The sequence below is a fragment of the Vicia villosa genome, unplaced genomic scaffold (assembly GCF_029867415.1).
Source record: "Vicia villosa cultivar HV-30 ecotype Madison, WI unplaced genomic scaffold, Vvil1.0 ctg.000585F_1_1, whole genome shotgun sequence".
Classification (NCBI taxonomy): Eukaryota; Viridiplantae; Streptophyta; class Magnoliopsida; order Fabales; family Fabaceae; genus Vicia; species Vicia villosa.
Genome location: NW_026705267.1, coordinates 503740 through 527584, shown reverse-complemented (window position 1 = coordinate 527584; position 23845 = coordinate 503740). Strand labels below are relative to the sequence as shown.

The following is a 23845-nucleotide window of genomic DNA, read 5'->3' as shown; positions in this document are numbered from 1 at the left end:
TTAACCGGTTAATAACCATTTAATTATATCCAGATTATATGAACGGATAATCAAACCATTAATAATTAAACCGGTTAATAACCATTCAATTATATCTTGATATTTAAAAATGATTTATGTTTGGTTATGAATTTGGGCATCACATCCGAATATTTTGTACACCCCTAGTAATAGAGGTGTTGTTAGTATTATTTTTGTTGTGTTAAAAGGGAGTAATTATAGAAAACAAATGTATGACTATTTTTTGGGAACAGAATGAAGAACACTTTTCTTGTCTAAACCTAGCTACATACACACATTATCATGCGTCAATGGACCTCAAACCCAAAACATCTTCCTCATCATTTCCAACAACCTACTGCCCCCACTCACACACCATTTTCATTTCACTACATTAAACTACTACTCCTATCAAAACCAACAAACCTACTCTCTCTTTCCCTCATGATTTTACATCACTACTTAATGTTCTTCTAACTTATCCAACCAAACATCTCACAAATCTTTACATCTTAGGTTACTACTACTATACTATACTAACTTAGTAGAAATAAGTAACATTATTTATTTATTTTGTTAAATATTAGTATTACTATTTATAATTATTATCGATGACTACAATACTATAATAATGTTGTTTTGACAACAACCATCAGTTGCTGTTGGTTGGCAGTGATTTAGACTTGAAAGCACCCATCTTTTCATGTCTATTGACATTGATAGTTGATAGTATACATACATCACTTGCCTTGTTAATCTTTATTTCTTCTTTTTTCTTTTGACTCTCTCTCTCTCACTCTCTCTTTCTTCTTTCTTGTTAGTATTTCATCGTTGTCAAGCACTCTTGAAACTAGTATTCAACATTCAACTCATCTCTCTTACTACCTCAAACACACCACACTCAAAGAAAGAGAGAGAACCAAAAAAAACTCATTAACATGGAGTCATCACTCGTTGCTGAAACTCCTAACAAGAAACCAATGTGGTTATATCCTAAGGTTCTAGGTTTTAATCCTTCTCAAAGATGGGGTCATTCTGCTTGTTTCTCTGGAAGGTTCATGTATGTTTTTGGGGTATGTATATGTATATGTATATATAATATAACTATTATTATTATTATTATTTTTTCATTATACACTGTTTTTTTTATGATGTTTTCTTCTGTCATTCTGGGATTTTTCATTCTCTTTATGTGTTAATTATTTCATAAACTCTTAGTACAGTAGTACTTGTGTTTTTTTCAACTTCTCTCTGCTATGTTTGGTTAATAACCAAAACACTTTCTTATATGAATTTTAGTTTTTTCCTAATTTCTCTCAGCACACATATTACTTCTAGACAAATCAACTTCTTTCTCTAATTAGTGCGACAATATGGTTTTTTTTTTTCAATCATATTTTTTCTTTCTTATTATAGAAAATATACTCACTATTTTTTTTTTTTAATGATGAGGTTGTTTTATTTTGTTTAATTTAATTTCAGGGATGTTGTGGTGGATTGCATTTTAGTGATGTTCTATGTTTGGACTTGGACAAAATGGAATGGAACAAAGTTGTTACAACAGGTGAAAAACCAGGTCCTAGAGATAGTCATAGTGCAGTTCTTGTAGGACAAAAAATGATAGTTTTTGGTGGTACAAATGGGTTTAAGAAAGTGAATGAAACTCATATACTTGATCTTTATACCAAGGAATGGATTCGGCCTAAATGCGAAGGGACGCCTCCTTCGCCGAGGGAAAGTCATACTGCTACACTTGTTGGTGGTGAGAGGCTAGTGATTTTTGGTGGTAGTGGAGAAGGTGATGCAAATTATTTGAATGATTTGCATATTTTAGACCTTAGAAGTATGAGATGGAGTGAGGTTGCTGAGGTGAGTGGTGATTTGCCTGTTCCTAGAGATAGTCATTGCAGTGTTGCTGTTGGGAATAAGCTTATTGTTTATGGTGGAGATAGTGGTGATATGTATCATGGTGATGTTAGTTTGCTTGATATGGAAACAATGACTTGGATTAGGGTATGATGGTTTTCTCTTTCATATGAAATGGAACTTAGTCACCAAAAGTCATTTTTTAAAATGTAATAATGATAATGAGTTTGTTCGATTTTTTTCAATGACAGATGAAGAATCAAGGTTCTTCGCCGGGAGTCAGGGCAGGTCATACTGCAGTGAATATCGGAACCAAGGCAAGTTTTCATAGGTCAAAAGTCATTTATAAGTGTGGCGTTTGTTACATAGTTCATCCAACCAGAGATCTGTCATTGGATTAATTCCCGAAGTGACCTCTGGTTGGACGGGCTGCGAGAGAATGAGAGGATGAAAACAGTTTTTTATGATACATTTCTAAACTCGTGATGATTATTTCAGGTATACATCATTGGAGGGGTTGGAGATAAACGATATTGCAATGACATTTGGGTGTTTGACATACACACTTGTTTATGGACTCAACTTGATATAAATGGTCAACAGCCACAAGGGAGATTTTCTCATACGGCTGTTGTTGCAGACAACGATATTGCCATATATGGCGGGTAGGTTTCCCTATCCAATTGGCCTTATGTTGTTCCTTAATCCCCTAAAAACACATATCCTTTTTTTCGTTTATTTCGCTCATCAAATTAGGCTTTTTTTAGTGTAGTAAGTTAGTCGTTATGTTAGTTTCCACTTTCTAGTGTTTTGATCTGATGGCATGCAATTGTCTTGTAGCAGGTGTGGAGAAGATGAACGTCCTTTGAATGAATTGTTAGTGTTGCAGCTTGAAGCAGAACATCCAAATGGACATAGTAGAGTATCTAGGTGCAAAGTTTTCGGAAATTATTGGAATCAAGAAACGAAAACCATCCTTGCGGGTGAAGCAGAAACCAACTCGGTAAAAAAAGTACTACTATACATAACATAGAAGCTAATATTTGCTTATCCAAAAAACCATTTTATCGATTCATGAAGCAATGATGTTTCAATTAATTTGTACTCGTTCACATGATAGTTTTTTTTGAGAGAGCTAACAATGTGTTTTGCAACAGAAAATTCCACGCATTGGAAGTAATATAGAAGTCTTGGGAAAATGGGGTTATGGAGTCGCATCAGAAAAGGCGCAACCTTATCAATTTGATTCAGGTGAGTTAAAGTCTTAAAGACGGTCTGCGTGTACAAAAAGATTTGAGGATTTGAGTTAAAATAAAATTGTAATGTTATGCAGGAACTTCGCAACAGAAGAGGAGGAGAATTGCTGCTACAAAGGTTTGGGATGTTGATTCAGAACAAGAAGAGCATTCTCTATCGTTGTCTCAACATTCATCTCCGTCTCAATCTGATCAAGAACAGACTCCAGGTCAAAAACCAAATGCTTCTGTCATGGATTCTCAACGTTATCATCGAGTCAAACTCAATAAAATTTCAACTGCTTGCCAGCCGGGCAACCTCTCGGGTAACAAGAGATTTCTGAAGAATTGTGCGCAAATAAGTCAACAAGATCTTCGTGTAATGGATCATCAACCAAAGCAAGAGCAATATCTTCATGTTGATGAGAACAAAAAAGGAACTCGACAATACCAAGCTGTTGAACCGAAGCCGGCTGCACGAGGACTTACTCAGCACCTGGTGAACTCTTCTTTCAAATCCTACAAATTTACTCAGCTGAGATTTTCTTTTTGTTCGTCCTAATTCTAAGTTTCTTACTCATCCACTCTTGATTTTGAATCCTAGATTGGTGCTGAAGTTCGCGGAAAAGTTGATGGAGCCTTTGACTCAGGTCTTCTAATGACAGCAGTCGTAAACGGAAGACTTTTCAGAGGAGTTTTATTCTCACCAGTAAGCTTTTGAACTTTGCTTCCTAATAAAATGTCACATTTCTACTTAATACAAATTTCGTAACCAATGTATAATAATCTATCAGGGAGCAGGCGTAACTGAACCAAATTATTCTATACCGTGTGTATTTCCATCCTCCACTCAACCTCTCGGGAACTCGAATCATGTTGATAATTCAAGGGATACTCGGAAAGTAACTAATTGTTCGCGTTTGGAGCCTTGCTCCAGCTTAAGGCAACCACACTATGCTCGACTATCTCCTATCTCGAAAGGCGCTACGACTGTATCCTTACCTGAAGAACATAAAATCAGGAGTGACTTACAAGGATTGGCTTTAACACTAGGAGGGCCTGCTAATGGCAACCATGTTTGATACTAAAGTGAAATATTATTGAGGAGGTTAATAAAGTTTATGTACTTGCTATGTATTTCAATGGTTATGTGTTTTTAGGATCAACCATAAGTTATGTAGTACTATTTGGTTTTTTCTCTCTATGAGAATAAGTCTTATCTACCTACCATACAATGTTAACATAAATATTTATTTATGTAGTTCACAAAGTAACAACCTTAATTTCTGCTACATGAATTTTGTGTAAACAAGAACAAGCACAGTAGCATCTACATACCATGCATATCATACACTTACTAAATTTAGTCTAAGAGAAAAAGAGTATATCATATTGATATATCTAAGTACTCCTTCCGGCCTTATTTATAGGCAAAGATTCCTTTTTTATGTAGATCAGATGCATTCATTATTCAATAAACCTAAAAAATAAATCTTTGCTTATAAATAAGGCTGGATGGAGTAGGTATTTAGCCTACCATAAATTATTTATTTTTGTGGTATCCACGGCAAAAGCTCAATGTTTCTTAACATCATTACATAATCGATGATTAGCAATTATGACCTAACTCTATTCTTAAATAGTATTTAAGTGAATAGGTTCTCAAGAAAAAATGCCACTTACAAATTTAAACTAAAGATAGCCTAATACAAGTAAGGTGAGTTATTTTCTAGTCTAAAGAATTATTAAACTTTAATGTCTAAAGTTTATTTCATCATAGTGGTATAATAAGTTAGTTACAAATTCTTATAAATTCTAATATGTTTGTTAGAGAATTTGTTAATTGGCCTATTAGGGTGCATTAACTAAGATTTTTTTATACAAATGTTTCATTCAACTTTTATCTCTCATATCTTTTATCATGCTATATGTCAAGTGTTAACATGATACTAGAATTTGATTTGAAGCTCTCGTCAAATTTCTTGCGATGTGTCCACCAAACGAACATTTTTAACTATCTTTGGTTCAAAGGATTTTGCATTCCAAGTCATTACCATAGTATTGCAGCGATCTCGAGTAAGAGAGGTTCAATTTGAGCTTTCAGGACGAGTTGAGGTTTCTGGCCAAAAAGCCCTAATCTGTCTTTGGAACGAAAAGGGTAACTTCGATGGATTGTGACCGTGTGTGCCATTATAAAAACTTATTTATTCATCTAATTGGAAATTAGAACTATGCACCTCTAATGGGGCCATTATTACTACCAATTTTTGGCACTCTTACATTCACCAATGACTTTTATTTGAATGATGTTCTATACATATATGAATTTTATCCAAATCTTATTTCAATTCCTAAGATCATTAGCTCCCTTAAATGTATTATATAGATGAACCATACTTTGAAGACTATGTGTGCATTTGAGTTTCAACATCACTCATATTTGCCCACCTTTTCCCCTTTCCAAAATGATAATTCAACTAGGTTTAGCCATAGTTCTAAAACCTTACTATAAAATAATTATAACTTTTTATAATTATAACTTCTGGCGCATAAGTTTAGGCCACTTATCCCATAATACTATCCAACACATTAATAAAGTTTTTTATTTGCATAACATATTTATTGTAAATAAGTTATTTTTTTACTACTGTTAGTAGTAATTTATATTCGGACTTTTAGTCCATTAGTTAGGTCTATTAGATTAGAATAGTCTTATATAAAGAGGTTAGTGCTTTTAATTTTAATTTAATTGAAATATATTATTCTATTTAAAGCATGGTATCACGACCTCTTGTTCGAGGGGTTTCGCTTCCGCATAAAAAAACCCTAGCCACTGGCATTGAGGTTTTTTAAAAAAAAATCAACAAAAGAAAACTCATATTAAGGTTACAAGCCTCTTTACGACTGTTTGCTGGCTCCTTTTTTTATTATATTAAGTCAGACCCATTCGCATGACATCCATCAATATGACAGAAGGAGAATTTGTTCAACTCAACCAAAACGTAGTAGAGAGTCTGAGATCCCTTCTTGATAAGTTAGAGAAACCTACATTCAGGTACGTTTTTGTTTTCACTTCCTCTTGGTAAGTCTCAATTTTCTTTTGGGTTTAATTCCCCGAAGAAACCCTTTAATCAATATTAGATACTGGATTTTGGAGCCACTTACCACATGACACCATTACCCACACACTTTTCAACTTGTTCACCATGCCCTATCAACAAAAAAATTCACTACAGATGGCACCCTAATAATTGTAGCTGGGCAAAGAGATGTCCAAATAAGCCCATCTATAATCCTTCGAAATGTTTCTAATATTCCCAAATTTTCCACTAGCCTAATTTCCATACAAAAAATCACAACCGACCTATCATGTAATGTTATTTTTTATAATAATGCTTGTATTTTCCAGGACAAAAATTCAAGGAGGATAGTTGAAAATGCTAGAGAATGGAATGACCTTTATTACTTGGATAACCAAAATATTCCTCCAATTCTATTTAGCAACAATAACTCCTTTTATTCAAAATCAATTAAAATCAACATGTCCTTCTTTGTAACACCCCATACATATCATAGTCTAGGATAACATGCATATGGTATTAAATGGTACATGAAAGTCATACATAAGCAGCAGAAAATATAGAGAGTATTAGTACAAGTACAAAAGCCGAAAGTATCATGGCCAAAATACAAATATCGCAAATGGGACTAATACATCATCCAAAATAAAGATAATTGAAAGTTATGAAACGAGAACGCACATCGTCAAGAAACACCATCGCAAGACTAATCCATCTTACCCTTGCCTTTATCCTACCTCGAACCACCTGAAAATATAATTGGAAAGGGGTGAGATTACTAAATCTCAGTGAGTCTTCAAATCTTAAGGGTTCACTCAGTTCTGCAGGATACATACAACCAAGTGGTCAACCGTGGATCCAAGTTTTTTCTCACGGTCGGGTACAAGCACACAACAAGGATGGTATCACCATTGGAAGTTCCATAACTAACCAATGAGATATCAACAAGCACATAAGTATGCAATTGCTAGTACAACCACGTCACTGTGATCGTACCAGCCCACCGGCGAGGACCTAATAATATTGACTATGTAGCATCACTAGAGGTAAGTTAATGAGTGATCTTACCGACATGGTATCACAATCCCACCGTACCTACGTCCAATGTTTTCCTGCTAGAGGAAATGCCTTTCTTAGTACATGATGAGTGTACACCAGATCATTCCCATCGAGTACCCATATATCTCACACCAATCAATGAGTATACACCAGATCATTCCCATCGAGAGCGGTGAATATGCCCATCCATATCTTCCCACCAATGAGTATACACCAGATCATTCCCATTGGGGCCATCCACGGAGTATACACCAGATTATTCCCACGTGAACGGGGACAAAGCAATGCATGATGATGACGACATACGCAATGAGTATACACCAGATCATTCCCATTGCGTACTCGTTAATGCACAAATATCACATAACATTTCATATAATGCATCTCGATTGATTGTACATATTCATGCAATTGTATATACACAGTCATAACGTGGTATCATACATTCTCAACACATTTCACAAGTCATAAAAGACTAAAGAGGCGTATGATTCCCTAAATTGAACGGGACTGCACTCCGGGAAAAAATAACATAAAAGTTATATTTTTCAACTATTCACCTCGAGGGCGTTAGATGCGTTAAAAATGACAATCTGGTATCGGGGGTATTTTTTCTAGATAGTACGTCTCACTAGCTTTCCAACGATATAAACTCCGCGTCAAACGGATAAACGAGCCAAAAGTTGTTAATTTTTGAAATTCTAAAAATTTAGCTTAACATGCAGAGTAACAGTTTACTTCATTCAGGTAACCAGTTACCTCAGTCAAGAAGTCAATTTTTTCATTTTTCGCTCCCAGATAACCGATTACTTCACTGACAGAATCAAAAAAATTGTATTTAATGGTGTAACTCCAATCCATTCACAATCCAAACATTTCTAACATCTAAATATCATTTCAAAAGCATGCATTATCAGTTCTTAGTAGAAAATAGGCTATACATACACAAATTAACAACATGCAAGACATGAATTTCTCATCAACCCTAAAACCCCAATTGCATACAATTTTTCCACCAAAATCCCAAATCTCTACATCTAATGAGACTCACATGACAAAGAAGAAGAAGATGAAGTTGAGCAAGGTGATGAAGATGATTAGAAGCAAAATTTGGGACTGATTCTAGTGCATGCAAATGTTGGTAGTGTAGTTGGAGCTTTTCTTCTCTTCCTCTTCCTTTCCCACGTTTCCTTCTTATTTTTTCACCAAATTTTGTTTTTGTTTTTATTCCCAAATGAAAATGTCAACACTATAAAACCTTAGTTGACCTATTTAAGAGGTGAAATGTCTATAACACCCTTAATCTCTTTGTTTAGTTAATTTCCCCAATTACACTAAATTATAGGATTTCTAATCTTTGTCCTATAATCATCTCACCAATCAATTTTAGTGATAATTATTATGTGACAATTATATCGGGTGTTAAATTCCTTATCATTGTCTCCTTGGTCATCCATCATTTAAAATCATAAAATAATTATTTCTTTCATTATGTAAAAATTTAGATGTGGAGAGTTTTGTTGTGTATCAACTTTGTTAACACAAACATGGACTAACCTAATAGCACACATATATCTTCACCAAACCACTCCATCTTGGTCCATTCTCAAATCTTATTCACAAACTTGGACTAATAGATATACATTCTAGTTTAAGAGAGGATGTAAAAATTTTATATCCAAAATTTATATCATCATTTATGTATAATAAATTAGTTACAAATGTTAATAACTTTGTAAAAGAATTTGTTAGAGTTTTATTCTCTTGAAGGTAGTTACAAATTGGCCTAATATAATAAGATGATCATAGTGTGTATTAAGTAAACATTTTTTTATATAAATATTTCATTAATTAGGCTTTTATTTCTTATGTTTTTAGCTTTATAAAGGTAGTTGAATTTGAATACAATGAGTCTCTTGAGCATTGAGCAGTGAGACTCGTGTTAATGACTCATCATCTTAATTCAAAATAGGTACTACTACTCAGTGTCTTATTATAATTGATATTCACTAGTAAGAGACCCGTGCTGCCGCACGGGTATTCGTCTATTTGATGTAGTATATTTTGAATGATATGAAAGTCAATGTTAAATGTCACTATAAGAAATTGTATTAATTATTATGTAAATTAATTAGACATGAAAAAAAATATAAATTTCAATAGAATATTAACTTCATAATATTATAAGAAATGTAAATGCAAAATTTAAAATATAAATAAAAAATATGAAATTATTTACCTAATTGTAAATTGAACAATAATCATATAGATTTAAATGTATTTGAAAATAATAATTTTGTCTTTAAATAAAGGTAATAGTGTGATAGTTGTGTGAATGGCTATATAGTATTATTCAATGAGATAAAATATAATTTTTATTTTATTGAAGTTAAAAAATAGATTAATCACTTGACTCGTGAGATAAATAAAATAAAAAATGTGTTGTGGGATAGTGACCCGTAAAAATAGTAAGTTTCAATGATAAAATTTATAGGAGTTGATAGAATAATTTTAGTGATAAAATTGACATGAGTTGTATTACAAAAATTGTTATATGATTTCAGAAGTTATAGCAAGACACTAAAAATTAGACAAATATTTTCAATACAAAACTCTTATAATTTGATATTAAGCATGCATTTAGCATCACACATTTCTTTATAATCACTTATAATTTAATATCAAGCATGCATTTAGCATCACACATTTCTTTATAATCACATCTAGCAAACTATTACATGTTACTATCCAAATCACATTATAGAATATTAAGAATTATTATCTCATTTTCAAAACTATTACATGCTTTTATCCATCTGATCATATTTGTTGCACTTTCATGATGTACTGTTAGCTTAAAACCAATAGGTAAAATTTCCATGCAATACTCTTATAATAAGTTGAAATAGTTGAAGTAACATTCATTGATTAAGTTAAATGGTGGCAGATGCATGTAGCCCATTAAAATGATGCTCATCATTCTATTTTCATTAATATAAAACTTGTAGCCCCAATTGATACAGGTCTCATGCCATACAACAACTTAGAATAGAAAGCATATTAAAAACTAAAAAAAATAGGAAGAATGCACTCAGTGCATTCCCCTGTTGTACACATGAAAAGATATAATCCCAATTATATATATATATATATATATATATATATATATATATATATATATATATATATAACATAGAAAGCATAAATATGGTTTGAATCTGGCCATTTATGTCTACCTAAACATATCCTAAAACTCATTGACCAAGTCTTCCTTGAAAATCTTCATTTCACACTTAAAGTCCAATTCCTCAAAACCATCTCCATTGATGCTTTGATCCAAATAGCCACATGCTTTGAGGTACACTTCATTCGTGTTCAATACCTTCTTAATCCATAAAATCATCAGTACAAAAAGCAATACAGGTAAGGAAAGCAAGCCATCAAAACCTATACAGAACAAACACAAGTAAAGTTATGCAGCAAAAGTAATATTTCATTCCAACCATCCAATACATGGTGCAATATGGTTCATGATAGAATCATATTGTAAGTTAATTCAAATTCAAGACAAAGGCTATCTTCATACCAGATTCACTTCAACCATTCATCTAAAACAACCATACTCAATTCTAACCCATAACAAAACAATTTCAGCTAAGTCAAGTTATTCACGAATTTACTTCAAGCTATTTCAAATGAATTGAGATGTGAATTGAATTAAACTGTAACTCATAAAACAATTGAAAAACAATTGGCCAAATTGATAAGACTTAATTTTGGTTTAGACATTCACTTTAGAGGGGAAAAGGATAGTAGGCTAGAAAAAGCTTCGGGTCAAACTACTCTACACCGCTATCCCGCTATTTATATATAACGGCCACAATAGTGTTTTGCACCGCTAAGGCTCTTACCATAGCGGCCAGCCCCCAGTCCCTGCTCCATTCTGCTAAAGATGGATAGCGCCGCTATTGGCCGAATACTCTTGTATTGGATAGCACTTCATCGATACTTGAGAACAATCTCATATCTCAGATTTTCAACTATAATCAATGTATAAGAGATGTAAATAAATGACTGAATGTTTCTAGTAAGGAAAATTTGTTTTCCTTGATTACACTCCTGTAACCAAAAAGAAAACATACACATGTTTAATTTAGCACACTATACAAAATATGGATTTTACATTAAAATATACAACATAATTATAAAAAAGACATACCACAAATAGGGAAGAGTGGAGATGAGGTCTTGTTATGGCCAGAACTGTACTTGTGCGTGTCTAACTGAGAAATGCAAACACTGAACTTTACATAGCAACTCAAAAAACAATCATATAAAAGTATAAATCATAATAACACAAAACCAAGTCATAAAACCTAGGGTTTCAAATTTCAAAAAATGTAAAACAGAATCGATAAACTGAACTCAATCTACAGATCTTGAACAATCAACCTGGGAGGAAGAGATTGCCTCACCTTACCAGCCTTATCAGTATTAAACAGCGTGTACAAATACTTCGGCAGCAGATGCCAGTTGAAGGTAAAAATGTTATTTTTCTAAATCAGAAGAAAACTTGGAAGCAGATGCCAATAACATTAATATTTCATATAAAAAGATAATTTTTCAGAAATTGAAACCAATATGAGAGATACCTTTATGGCTTTCTCCTCTTCCTTTTTGTAGATCTCGACTTCCTTTTTCGTGCTCTGCAAACCAATAAACCATGAATTTAAAAAATAAAACATAAAAAATTTAAACAGTTGCGGTGATGGTGATGACAACGACGATGATGAGTAGTGACTGTCGGAGAAGGAGAGGCGGCGGTCGACGGCGAGATCGCTCAAAATCAAAATCTAACCGGTTCATTGTGACACTCATGAGATGATGAATACGAAAATGGGCTTAATATTTTCTTTTAAGCGGCGGTGGCCGGAAAAAGGGTCGACGGCGGCTAGGGTTTAATGGAGAAGAGAGGGGGACGAGAGAATATGGAAGAGAGAGAGAAAATGAAAGAAAGATAGGGAAAGTAGTGTTGTGTTGGATGGAAAAGTGAAAGCAAGTACAAATTTGCATAAGCTGACGAATGAGCAAACAACACATGGCTGTAGAAAATATTCAATTTGTTAATTACTGAAGTAACCTTTTGTAAGGGTAAAGTTATTTTGTTAGAAGGTTAAATTAGGGAGTTTGGTCAATTTTATAATATTGGGTAGATAGTAGATTGATCACTTGAGTTCTATATATCTGATGTGATTTTGCTTATGCAAACAAGTACAATATCATGGAGTGGAGGGTTAACAACAGTTGAAAATAGAAAATAGTCACATGGTGATGGTTTGTTACAAATTGCAATAGAGTAGTACTAAACAGTAAGATAAAAATAAAAGTTTATATCAAGTGTCAAGTGTCAACTTAAACAGTACCCACCACCACACACAAACACTGAAAGGAAAAAAAAGGTAAATAAATAGAAAAAGAAACATGCACACCACATATTACCCATTTCCATGTGCCTCTCTCTATTGATTGATTTCTCTTGTCAAAATGAAAAGGGGTTGGTTACTGGTGATGATAGCAGAGAAACAGTAGCATATGTACATAATGAAATATGATAAAGTGGTAGTGTTGGTATTTAGTATTGGTGGATGTAGTTGTTGAAATTCTCGTTGTGTGTGGGTCAGTGGGGCTCTTGAGTTAAGGATTTAAACAACAGAAAATTTCCCCCGTGTATCCCGCGCGATGCTGTACTCTTCCTATGTATCTAATCCTACTCTAATCTATAAATATATATTTATTTACTATAAAACTAACTAAAGTTAAAAATACACTGTACTTTTTGAAAATCAAATAACATTTTTTTTTAGTATATTAAAATACGAAATAATGTGTACTATTATATCTTGATTATATCTTGGATGTTACTTCTCTTTGGTCTTATAAATAAGAAAAAATTTGTTTTTTAAATTTATTTAATAATTAATATATCTGAATAATATATAGACAGGATATATTAGTTAGTTCAATGTATTAAAAAACAATTTTTTTCTCATAAACAAAATCGGAGATATTACGATTTAACTCCTATAAAATTTTAATTTTGTTTTTTAGTTTTTGAAAAATAAAAATTTAATATTAAATTCTTGCAATTTACTCGATGTTCAATTCACTCTCTTACAAAAAAACATTAGGGACATTTTACATTGAAAATAAACTAATCCTTAAGGAGATAAAACTAACAAAGTGATTAATAAAAGTTAAAATCTATTAAAGAGTGGGATTTCAATTTTTAATTGGTTATGGCCTTTTTGATCGATTAGTTTGAGGTCAGAAGCGATTTTTAGAAGGATTTAAAATATGTGAAGTTTTGCAAAATTTGTAGTGTATGTAATTCCTTAATATCTTAAGAGTACACTTATTTAATTACACATCATTAATCCAAAACTAAAAAAAAATAAAAATTAAAGTATTGATCAGATAAACTTTCAAAAACTTCAATCACTTTCGATGTTGATATTTGTCTCTAATTATTTTCGCTCTTACCATTTGAATCTTCTTAGCTTCATTTTTTTTATAACTTCTACATTCACGATGCTTGTGATTTAATTTAGCTTTGTTCTTTTGTCAACATTAAAATCACATATGATAACTTCACAATTTGCACAACCCATAGAATCACCTTCTCCTTTTTCTTGAAGATGATAACGCATCTCGCAGGCTCATTACTTCGTCCAAGTTAGAAGACGACTTTTGAGCCAGAGACTCATTGAAATGGCCCGCTCTCAGGCCGTTTTGGAAAGCTCTAATGAACATCTCTTGATTTGGGTGAGAAACTTTTATGGTCTCCTCGTTGAACTGTTCCATGTACTCCTGCAGAGAATCAGCCGGTCCCTGATGCACGTTGAACAGATTGGTGGTTGACACCTTTCTATGTTTGCTAGCTGCGAAATGTTGAACCATCTTGCGAGTTAAATCTTGGTACCCGATGATCGAGGATCTCGGCAAACTCGTGTACCAACACAAGGAGACATCTTTGAAAGTCCCTACCATCAGCTTGCATTTTAGGGAGTCAGAGGTTCCGACTATGGCCATCTGGCTGTTGAGAGAAATGATGTACTCCTGAGGGTCGCTCTTGCCATCAAAGGATGTCATGGGCGGAGGTTTAAAGTTCTACGGAACTATGTCCTCCCAAATAGCTTATGCCAAGGGATGGAGGTCCAAAGGCTTCTCCTAAAAGTCATCGTCGCGTCCTATTTAAGTTTCTAACATTTGGACGCTGTCTTTGAGGTTTTCATTCTGCTGTCTCAAGGCCTCCACCATGGCCAGTATTTGGATCATGTTTGGTGGAGGGTCATCTCTGCCGGAAGAAGTTCCAGACATTTCGAGAACGAGAGTGGATGTGTAGTAGTGTGGCATGGAAAAGTTTTTCCTAGGCCCCACAGTGGGCGCTAAATGTTCCTGTAAAACACGTTTGGACCACCTTCCAGAAGCAAATCCAGCAAGGTCACAGCTGTATAGGTTAACTTGAGAATGTGATTAGATTGATTAAGGGATTCGAGATGCACGATAGGAGTATGCGTGAGCTCAAGAGTGAATGTGTCTTGCTTATTCCTCAGACAATAGCCCTTATTTATACCTCTGAACTGATGAACTGCAGCTTTAATGAAGTGACTCTTGGAGACCCTCAGTAATGGAAAATATTGTAACCCATGTCGCCCTCATTTAAGAGGCGCAACACTCTATAATGGTCCCAGCACTCCTTCGTATTTGTAACCTTCGTAGCCACCTACAGTAACCAGCCACTGAGGTGAGGACCGGATACTCACTCCTACTTGGGAAGATGCTCTGAGTAGGGGAGATGCTCCGACCTACACGGCTATAAACTATAAACCAGTTTCCTTACCACTGTCACACATCCCAGATCTGAGCTTTAACATCGGCCTAAGTATTTTTGGTATGTACAACAACCTTAAAAGCCCTCTAAAAGTGTGTGTTCAGATGACTTTGATTGATTTTGTTAGAAATTTTACAAATCTATGGTAAAATACTTGTGTAAGTTGATTGTTTGATTATCCTGTCAATGTCAGTTAAATAATAGTGAGATGAGAGAAATGTTGAGTACTTGTTGTGTTGGAAGAACTTTTCAAGTTTTGCTCGTTGAAGATAGGAACTGGAATGATGATGATCACGTAACACAAATATTGAATGGTGATGGTCATTTGTTATTGTTATAGTTTGTTTTTCTGTTTGAAATGTGCAGTTTAATGCAAGTTACTTGAGGACAAGCAATAGATTAAGTTTGGGGTTGTGATGACACTCTGTCATTACATATATTTCGTCAAAGAATCAGATAAAAATTAGTCAAAGAAGAGAAAATACGAAGTATAAAGGCCAAAGAATGATGCAAAAATCACTAAGTATGAAGAAATAAGGACTTGATGAAAATTGGCTGAAAAAGGGAGCAAAAAGAACAAAGTTACTGGAATAATCACGTAGGCCATCGCACGTTGTCGCGTGCGTGATAGAGCTGTGCATGCAGCATCGTGCGCGTGATGTAATCTATGAAGTGTGTGATGGGCCCTTTTTCTGGGTTTTTTCTGACGCGATCTAACTGTTTTAAAAAGGGATGTTTGGCATCTTTTCAAGGGTGCTGCGAATTTTGGCTGAAAGTGACGAAAAAGAGTCCCGAGAGTGCGATTTCGAGAGCATTAGAAACCATTGAGGTCAGCTCTTCAAGGATTTTCTCATGCAATCTTCATCTTATCACTTGGTATTTGTTTGTATTAGTATGAGTAGCTAAACACTTATAGGTTAGGTTTTGTTTGATGAACTTATTTTGAACCTGTTGTGACATATGTTTAATTTGTCAGTTTATTTTTATTTAACTGCCTCTTGTCTGTATTGATTTTTTATTTGAGATACTTTGTTAATCTGATTATAGGAACGTAGGGATTACTGACCATTAGTCTATATGTTGAAAGTTAATTATTGTACTTATGCTAATTGAATAAGAATAAGAGACCTCTAGTAGTGACTTTAGAATTAACGTACTGTTGCATTTCCTAATTTCACTTACACTGGTTGAATATGGATAGGAGACCTAAAGTATAAATTAGTGAGCTATACACTAAGGGATTGGGTATAGTGGTTTTGTTAATTCTCCGTGGAAATATAATGACTTTATCAGTCATGTAATGCAGTAAACATCAATAGGGGGAAATAAGGGATTCAATGCAAAACCTGGCCGCTTTCGCATTATTTTCAAAACAAATTTTAATTTTCAAAATCAAACTTGAAACGCCCCACCCAATTGTTACTTTTTGAACTTGCACAACTATTGTTTTGTTAAATAACAGTTCTTGTAGATACGATTTTATTTTCTTACTTCGACATTATCGGTACACTTGTCGAAAAATTATCATTTCCCTTTGTCACTATTATCTTTTCTTCCTTTGGCTTCTATCGTGACCTTAATTATATTTTTTTGGGAGACCTTTTCTCAGTGAGGGGATCACTTTTTGCTTCGTGATTTGTATCGTTTCTTATAGTCTCTTATTCTTCCACAATCGTCTTCTTGGATGTACTGGTTAACCTTCATTTCTTAACCAATTATTTAATTGTGTCATTCATGTGTATGCACTCATCCATATTATGTTTATGGCTCTTGTGGAACTAATGAGATATTGTCTAATCAATTCTGGAAGATTATTTCATGGGGCGAGGGTTTCTTATTCTCACTCCCTTGAAATTGGTGTTAACGCATTCTTACAAGATTTTTACTCTTGATGTATTGAGGGGTATGTAAATTGAACATTTGGCACGGGGACCTCAATCTTCGTCGTCCTGACGTCGGTTAGGGCCTTTTCAATCAGTCTATTATTTTCCCTGATCCACGGCCCTTTTCCAGCTCTTCCGCTAGGAGCTTTTCTTCATGTTAATGTACTGTTAGGCCTTAGTGATAATGTCACTTATACGTCTAGTACCTTCTAGTCCTAGCTTATTGAAAAATACGCAATCTGCTTCTAATCCTCTCTTAAATATCCAACACTTCATATCGTCATTCCAAAATTTTATACAACCACTAGGCAAGGTTTTGAGCCATGTCATGGCTGTCCCTTTGAGGTCCAAGACAAAAAATATCATTTCATTGCGCTCATGGCGTTGGGATAATAAAGCATAATGTCTATGTGTTCGATATGTTCATCTGGATCTCCGGTCCCATTATAACTATCTAGCTTCAGGGTTATTTTAAGGGTTTTGGAAATTCGACTACCAAGGATGTGTCTAAAGATCGAGTTTTTTATTCAATCAAGAACTTGCATTTTGATGTATCATTTTTCCTGTCACCAAGGATGGTGCAACAGAGATCTTCGAGAATGACGTCATTCAGGAGGAGTGTGGTTTACGCCTATGCCCATAAAGTCATGCGGAGGAGAGCGGTGTGCTTGATATAGGTGTCGATCCAGCAATCTGGGAACAACTCGGTGCAGAGATACGATGTCGATGAGGATCAGTAGAGGTGTGGCTCCGTGAATACTGCATAGTGTCGCTTTATGCGGCGAGTAGTCTTGGGCTGGAGAGCATTGTAGGTTCTCTTATATTCTAAAAAGTCTTTCAGCTAAGAGGTGAGCATTCAAATGTTGCACTAGGTTAAAGATGATGGTGAACAATTCATTTGACCCTTGCAATCCTAGATTGACTTGGAGTGATTGGAGGCTGCATAGCCTCACTAGTCTAGGGAGGTGCAATTGCAATTGCGATTATTTGGAAGTTTGACTTTGAAGTAATTGTTGGAAGATTAGAAAGATCTAGAATTTCTTCTAGCTAGTAGGCGGAGGAACCAGTGCCCAATGAGTCAAAGTGTTAGGAGAAGTCACGAGAATCGAAACGACTTCTCTTGTTTTAGGAGGCATATTTTTTTGCGGATCGAGAATACTAATCGTCACTTTAGGGTTGTCATTACATTGGGCAGTTATCTGAGCAGGCTTAAATGTCGTCAGATGTAGTTGATCAGATATTTGAAGGGAAGAAAGATTGGTCATTGTGATGCAACGGTATAAATACTGTGGATTTTCATGGAACTTCTCGGGAATCAGAAGTCGATTTCTACATATGACGTCATTGTTATTATCATAGAATGAAATATCAGTAATGTGGAGGGAGTGAATTCTTTCGAGATGGTGGTACGAGTGTTTAATGTGGTGTATAACTAAAAATATCCTGAGTATTATAATATAACCATACTTTTTTGTCTAGGGACAACTCATCTCATTCACTCTCATTACTAAGTCGATGTCAGAGGGTGTGTGGCTTAATTCACTAATCTTAGAATAGGTATTTCCAATGACTTATTGATCAAATAATCACATTTATAAATATCACAAATAGGCCGTTGAACAATTCATTTGATCTTTACATATATCATAATACAAATGTCTTCTTTCTCATTTATCACATAGTATCATTTATTATACTCACTGCAAATACATATATTATTACAATTTTGATAATTATTAGACGTAGAAATAACTAACTTGTCATGCATTTATGAGTCCAAATACTATAGACGTAGAAATAACTAACTTGTCATGCATTTATGAGTCCAAATACTAATATTAAATTAAAATCACATACTAACCTGCAAAAATACAAATTAGGTTTAGAATGTGAATGGAGTAGAGATATGGGCCAAGGCTGGATGTAAATGGGCCAAGATGAGTCGTTGTCAATAGTCCAATCGGCCTACTTTGTGGGTTCACGGTAGTAAATATTGATACATACATCCAAATATTCCTATATCTAAGAAAAAACAAATTCTTCTATTGTACTATGATGTTAGAAAATATTTACAGTGAATTCTCTTTTTTATCTTATTTTTTCAACGTAGTCTTCTATTTTATTTTAATTTTAAATAACTTAGCATGATAGACACACAAAAAAAACAGTTGACACACTAAGCAATACGGAGGGGATTTTCTCCGTGTAAATAAAAAAAGTTAAGAGTAAATAATAAAAACCATATGTTTTTAAGAGAAATGTTTATTATACTCAATTCAAATATAAAATGTTTATGTACTTTTATCTCTTTTTAATTTATATGTACCATATAATATGATATGACTTTTTTAGCCAAAAAAAATTGAATATGATGAGATCATCTTATCGATGTGCAATGCAATGTTGTTGTATTGTACTAGTAGAATTGAATAGTGGTGGTAAATGGTAGTAGTTGTATTGAGTGAGTGAAAGGGGGAATGGGAAAGAAAGCAAGAAAGAGAAAGAAAGCATGATGGTGGATGATTGATTGAATGTATGAGTGATTGATATATTGTGAGTATTTGAAGATTGATTTGTTGAGTAGTTGAATGAACATGATAAAGAAAAGATAGGGGCCCTGAGAGTGAGGTGTACGTACTACGTGAAACAAGGAGAGGGAGATGCTTTAAAAATTGAAATGCAAATAACACAGAGACACAGTGGCAATCATGTTGATAAGACTACTGCACCTCTTTTATACAGAATTACAGACTACACAACTTGCACCCGTCATCCACGACCCTACTACTCTAACGTGCCGTGACTTACGACACTTTTTACGCTCCTTCCTATTTCAGGTCTAACTATTGTTCTTCAATTTAACCTTATTTTATTCTACTTTTCTTATTCTACCAAGCTTAATAATTATTTACCCTAATAAGTACTAGTCTTCAAAAAAATACTATCAATCTGCCCACTTTTCCTATAATTTTTTAAACTAGTACGTACTATTTTATTTTCATATTACATGGCTACTTGTGTGTTGGGTTATACGGTGATTTTTTTTACTACTATATCACACAAACCAAAATTATATAGTACATTACCACATCATGAAAAAAAATACCACAATGCCACACTTTTCTTTATGGTTCGTCCACCTATTATACGAGAAAGAGAAAAAAAATTTCAATTGGGGTTCGGCCAGGGGTTGGCCGACCCTATACAGATTTTTTTTTTGAAAATTAAATATAGAGTGAGAAGCACTTCTGAAAATTCTAAAATATTCTTGGAATATGCATATCCGAACACACCTAAAAAAATTTGAGATTTTAGTTAATTCAGATATGTATATCCGAAGACACCCCAAAAAAATTGTAAGAGATTTTTTCGAATATGCACATTATTATTTAGACACATAAAAAAATTGAAATTTTGGTTAATTAGGATATACATATCCGAAGACACCCCAAAAAAATTGTCAATGATTTTTTTCGGATATACATATTATTATTTAGACATCCAAAAAAATTTGGAACTTTGACTAATTCGAATATGCATATCCGAAGACACCCCAAAAAAATTGTCATAGATTTTTTCTTATATGCATATTATTATTTGGTTCTTCTAAATTTTAGATAATAATATATCTTATATTTATAAAATATTAATAATTAAAAATAATAATTTATATTAAAATAATGAAAAAAATTGAATTAAAAATAATAATTTTTAAATTCTAAAAAAATTAAATAAATTATTTCTAAATACAATTTTCTATTTATTTTTTCAATAGATATCTTAAAATAAATTATTAATTCCTCAACTTTTAAATGAAAACCATTTAATTAAAACGGACAAAGATAGTATATATTATGACAATAATTTTAAATAATAATTAAAACGGACAAAATTAAAATTTATAAAATTAATTAAAGAAAATATATAATTTAAAGAATAAATATTTAAATTAAAATTTTAAAAAAATGAGATTTTAGTTAATTCGGATATGTATATCCCAAAAATTTCAAAATTTTTTCGGATATGCATATCCGAAAAAATCTCTGACAATTTTTTTAGATGTCTTTGGATATGCATAGAGCTGTCAAATGGGCCGGCCCGGCCCATCCCGCTTCGGCCCGGTGGACCGTGTTTTAATGAACTGGCCCGACCCAATTTTTTAATGGGCCATATAAAATGAGCCCGACCCATATTTCAAAGGTCCGTGCGGCCCTATGGGCCAGCCCGACCCGTACTTCAATATTATAATTTTAATTTTATAAAAAGGATGTAATGGATAAATGCAATACAACATAAGTAGAGAGTCATCATAAACGTATATAAGTGATGTTTTAAAATATTTATCCATAAATATATATATGAATACCACAAAATCATTCATATAAAAGTATAAAGTAGCTTAATATTATCACTAATAGTTATCAAATTTTCTCTCATTCTCACAATCATTTCTTTGATCACATCATTTTGAAATTATATCTTGATCCTCTTTTAACTTTTTTTTATGACTTGAAAACACATTTATGAAATCATATCTCATATCAATCTTTTTTCCCCAAAATTTACCAAAATCTTTTTCTAATGGGCCAGCCCGAAGCCCGCTTGGCCCGACCCGGCCCATAAAAAACATAGGCCCGATGGGCTGGCCCAAAAAGATAGGGTCGTGTTTTTTAAAGGTATTTTGCGGCCTGGCCCGTGCTAAATTGTAGGGCTTATGGGCCGGCCCGATGGGCCGAGTCTATTTTGACAACTCTAGATATGCATGTCTAAAGGATATTTTGGAGTTTTCAGGGATATTTTTCATCCTATATGAATGTATAAAAAAATTCTGTATTATAAAATCAAAAAATCATTTAATTTTTCAAAAAAAAAAAGACACTGTACAGAGTCGGCCAACCCCTGGCCGAACCCCAACTGGTGAATTTTTTTTTCTTCTTCTCGTCCAATAGGTGGACGAACATTAAGTGAAAGTGTGACATTGTGGTCGTTTTTTTTTTTCATGACGTGGCAATGTGGTATATAATTTTGGTTTGTGTGACATAATAGTAAAAAACATCTCATACGATAGCACACCGCTACCTCACGTTTAAACGCCATTCCACCGCAATTTTTGAAAGCTCCAAGTGTTAGCTTCGTTGTAACTTGCGGTGTAAACGCGATACTGTAAAATGCCAAACTCACGCTCCATCATTTACATTGACGTCCTCTTTAATTGTTACTAGTATATACAATATTGGTAAGCTCACTTTCTTCGACTTTTTTCTATTTAATTTTAACATCTCATATTATTAGACTATTTTAATATTTAAATTATTAATAAAATAGTTAAATTGTTATTAAAATTAATCATTTTGAATAACTAAAATATAAGTTAAGTCTAAGGCGAGGGCTCAATTAAATATCTCACTGATAAAACTTTTAAATATAGTCATAAAATTAAATGTATGCTTCATATCTATTATAATAAATAGGGTTAAATATGTTTTTGATCCTTATAAATTACTAAATTTTACTTTTGGTCCCATAAAAAGTGATATGTTTTTGTTCCTTACAAAATTATTATGTACATGATTTTAGTCTCTACTGTTAAAACAATGCGTATTTTTAGATGATTATTTTACAAGTATGTTTAGAACGTTATAAAAAGTTCCTTGAAAAAAAAAAGAAACTCAAAATTTGATTTCTAATTCAAAATTTTCTTTACTTTTATCATTATCTTTCAAAAAATTTAAAATTTATATTTGATTCTTTTTATTTTAAAAAATTCTAAAATTTGGTAAAAAAAACATTTTACAGCATTCTATAAAAAAAAATTATTCAAAAATTTAAAAGTTAAAAGGTAATTAAACAATTTTAAAAAATAACATAGATTAAAACTGCATACATAAAAATTTTGTACGACCAAAATATGTCATTTTTTTAATAGGACTAAAAATAAAATTTGAAGTATTTATAAGGAGAAAAACATATAACCCTAATAAATATGAGAATATTTAAAATTAAGGGTTAAATATGTTTTTAGTCCCTATAAAATTACCTAAAATGTCTTTTAGTCCTTATAAAAAAAATATTGACTTTTAGTCCCTATAAAGTTACTTTTGCACTCAGTTTTAGTCCCTGTAGAGGGACCAAAAGTGAGTGCAAAAGTAATTTTATAGGGACTAAAAGTCAATATATTTTTTATAGGGACTAAAAGCCCAAATTGAGTTATTTATAGGGACCAAAAACATATTTAACCCTAAAATTAATTATAGGTAGTCTTTTTCACACAATGTTAAAAGTGTTATATTTTTGGTAAGATTTTTGTTTCGTTAAATTTAAGTTTTGTTACATTCTCATATTCGTATGCCATTGTTTATTGTTTTATATCTCTCCATATTTCTCTATCACTGTTTCAATTTTTTTCAGGCGGTCTGTAACACTCCAATAATACCCGATAATTATACGAAAATCAAAGTATAAAATTCAAGAAAACATACAATTGAGATGCCACGTTTCGTCATTCAAATCATTTACGACATTCACGCCTTCACATAGATACATAGCACATAAACATAAACGGACAATTAAAATTAATCCTCAAAAATCACTTTATCGAAATAATTATTTTATCTGGCAGCGAAATTCACAAAACTTCACAATAATTTATTTTAATCATAGCATCTTCATAAAACAACTTTGAGTCACAAACCAAAGTAAAACATCACTAAAAATTCATCAAACATAACAATTAATAAAACAATCGTTTATCCACCCGAGTGCTATGTATCAAAGCGACCACTGACTCGACTCACAACGTCTAAATCTTCATCAAAGCTATCACCTGCATGT

At 33.0% G+C, this 23845-nt stretch overlaps 1 protein-coding gene across 3 annotated transcripts; it reads left to right on the top strand.

Annotated features, from left to right (window-relative positions):
• The first annotated feature begins 746 nt into the window (after nt 1-746).
• LOC131629615 (protein GLUTELIN PRECURSOR ACCUMULATION 3-like) lies at nt 747-4431 on the top strand. Of its 3 annotated transcripts, none has more exons than XM_058900404.1 (9): nt 747-1073; nt 1483-2013; nt 2118-2183; nt 2365-2531; nt 2707-2878; nt 3024-3117; nt 3200-3600; nt 3706-3810; nt 3896-4431. In XM_058900404.1, exons 1-9 carry the CDS (start codon nt 939-941, stop codon nt 4181-4183), a joined length of 1959 nt encoding a protein of 652 aa, XP_058756387.1. In that variant the 5' UTR covers nt 747-938; the 3' UTR covers nt 4184-4431. The 3 variants fall into 3 exon arrangements, with proteins under 3 accessions (XP_058756387.1, XP_058756388.1, XP_058756389.1); XM_058900405.1 differs by having other exon boundaries at nt 748-1073; nt 2710-2878; nt 3896-4429; XM_058900406.1 differs by having other exon boundaries at nt 748-1073; nt 2707-2869; nt 3896-4429.
• The last annotated feature ends 19414 nt before the right edge of the window (nt 4432-23845 follow it).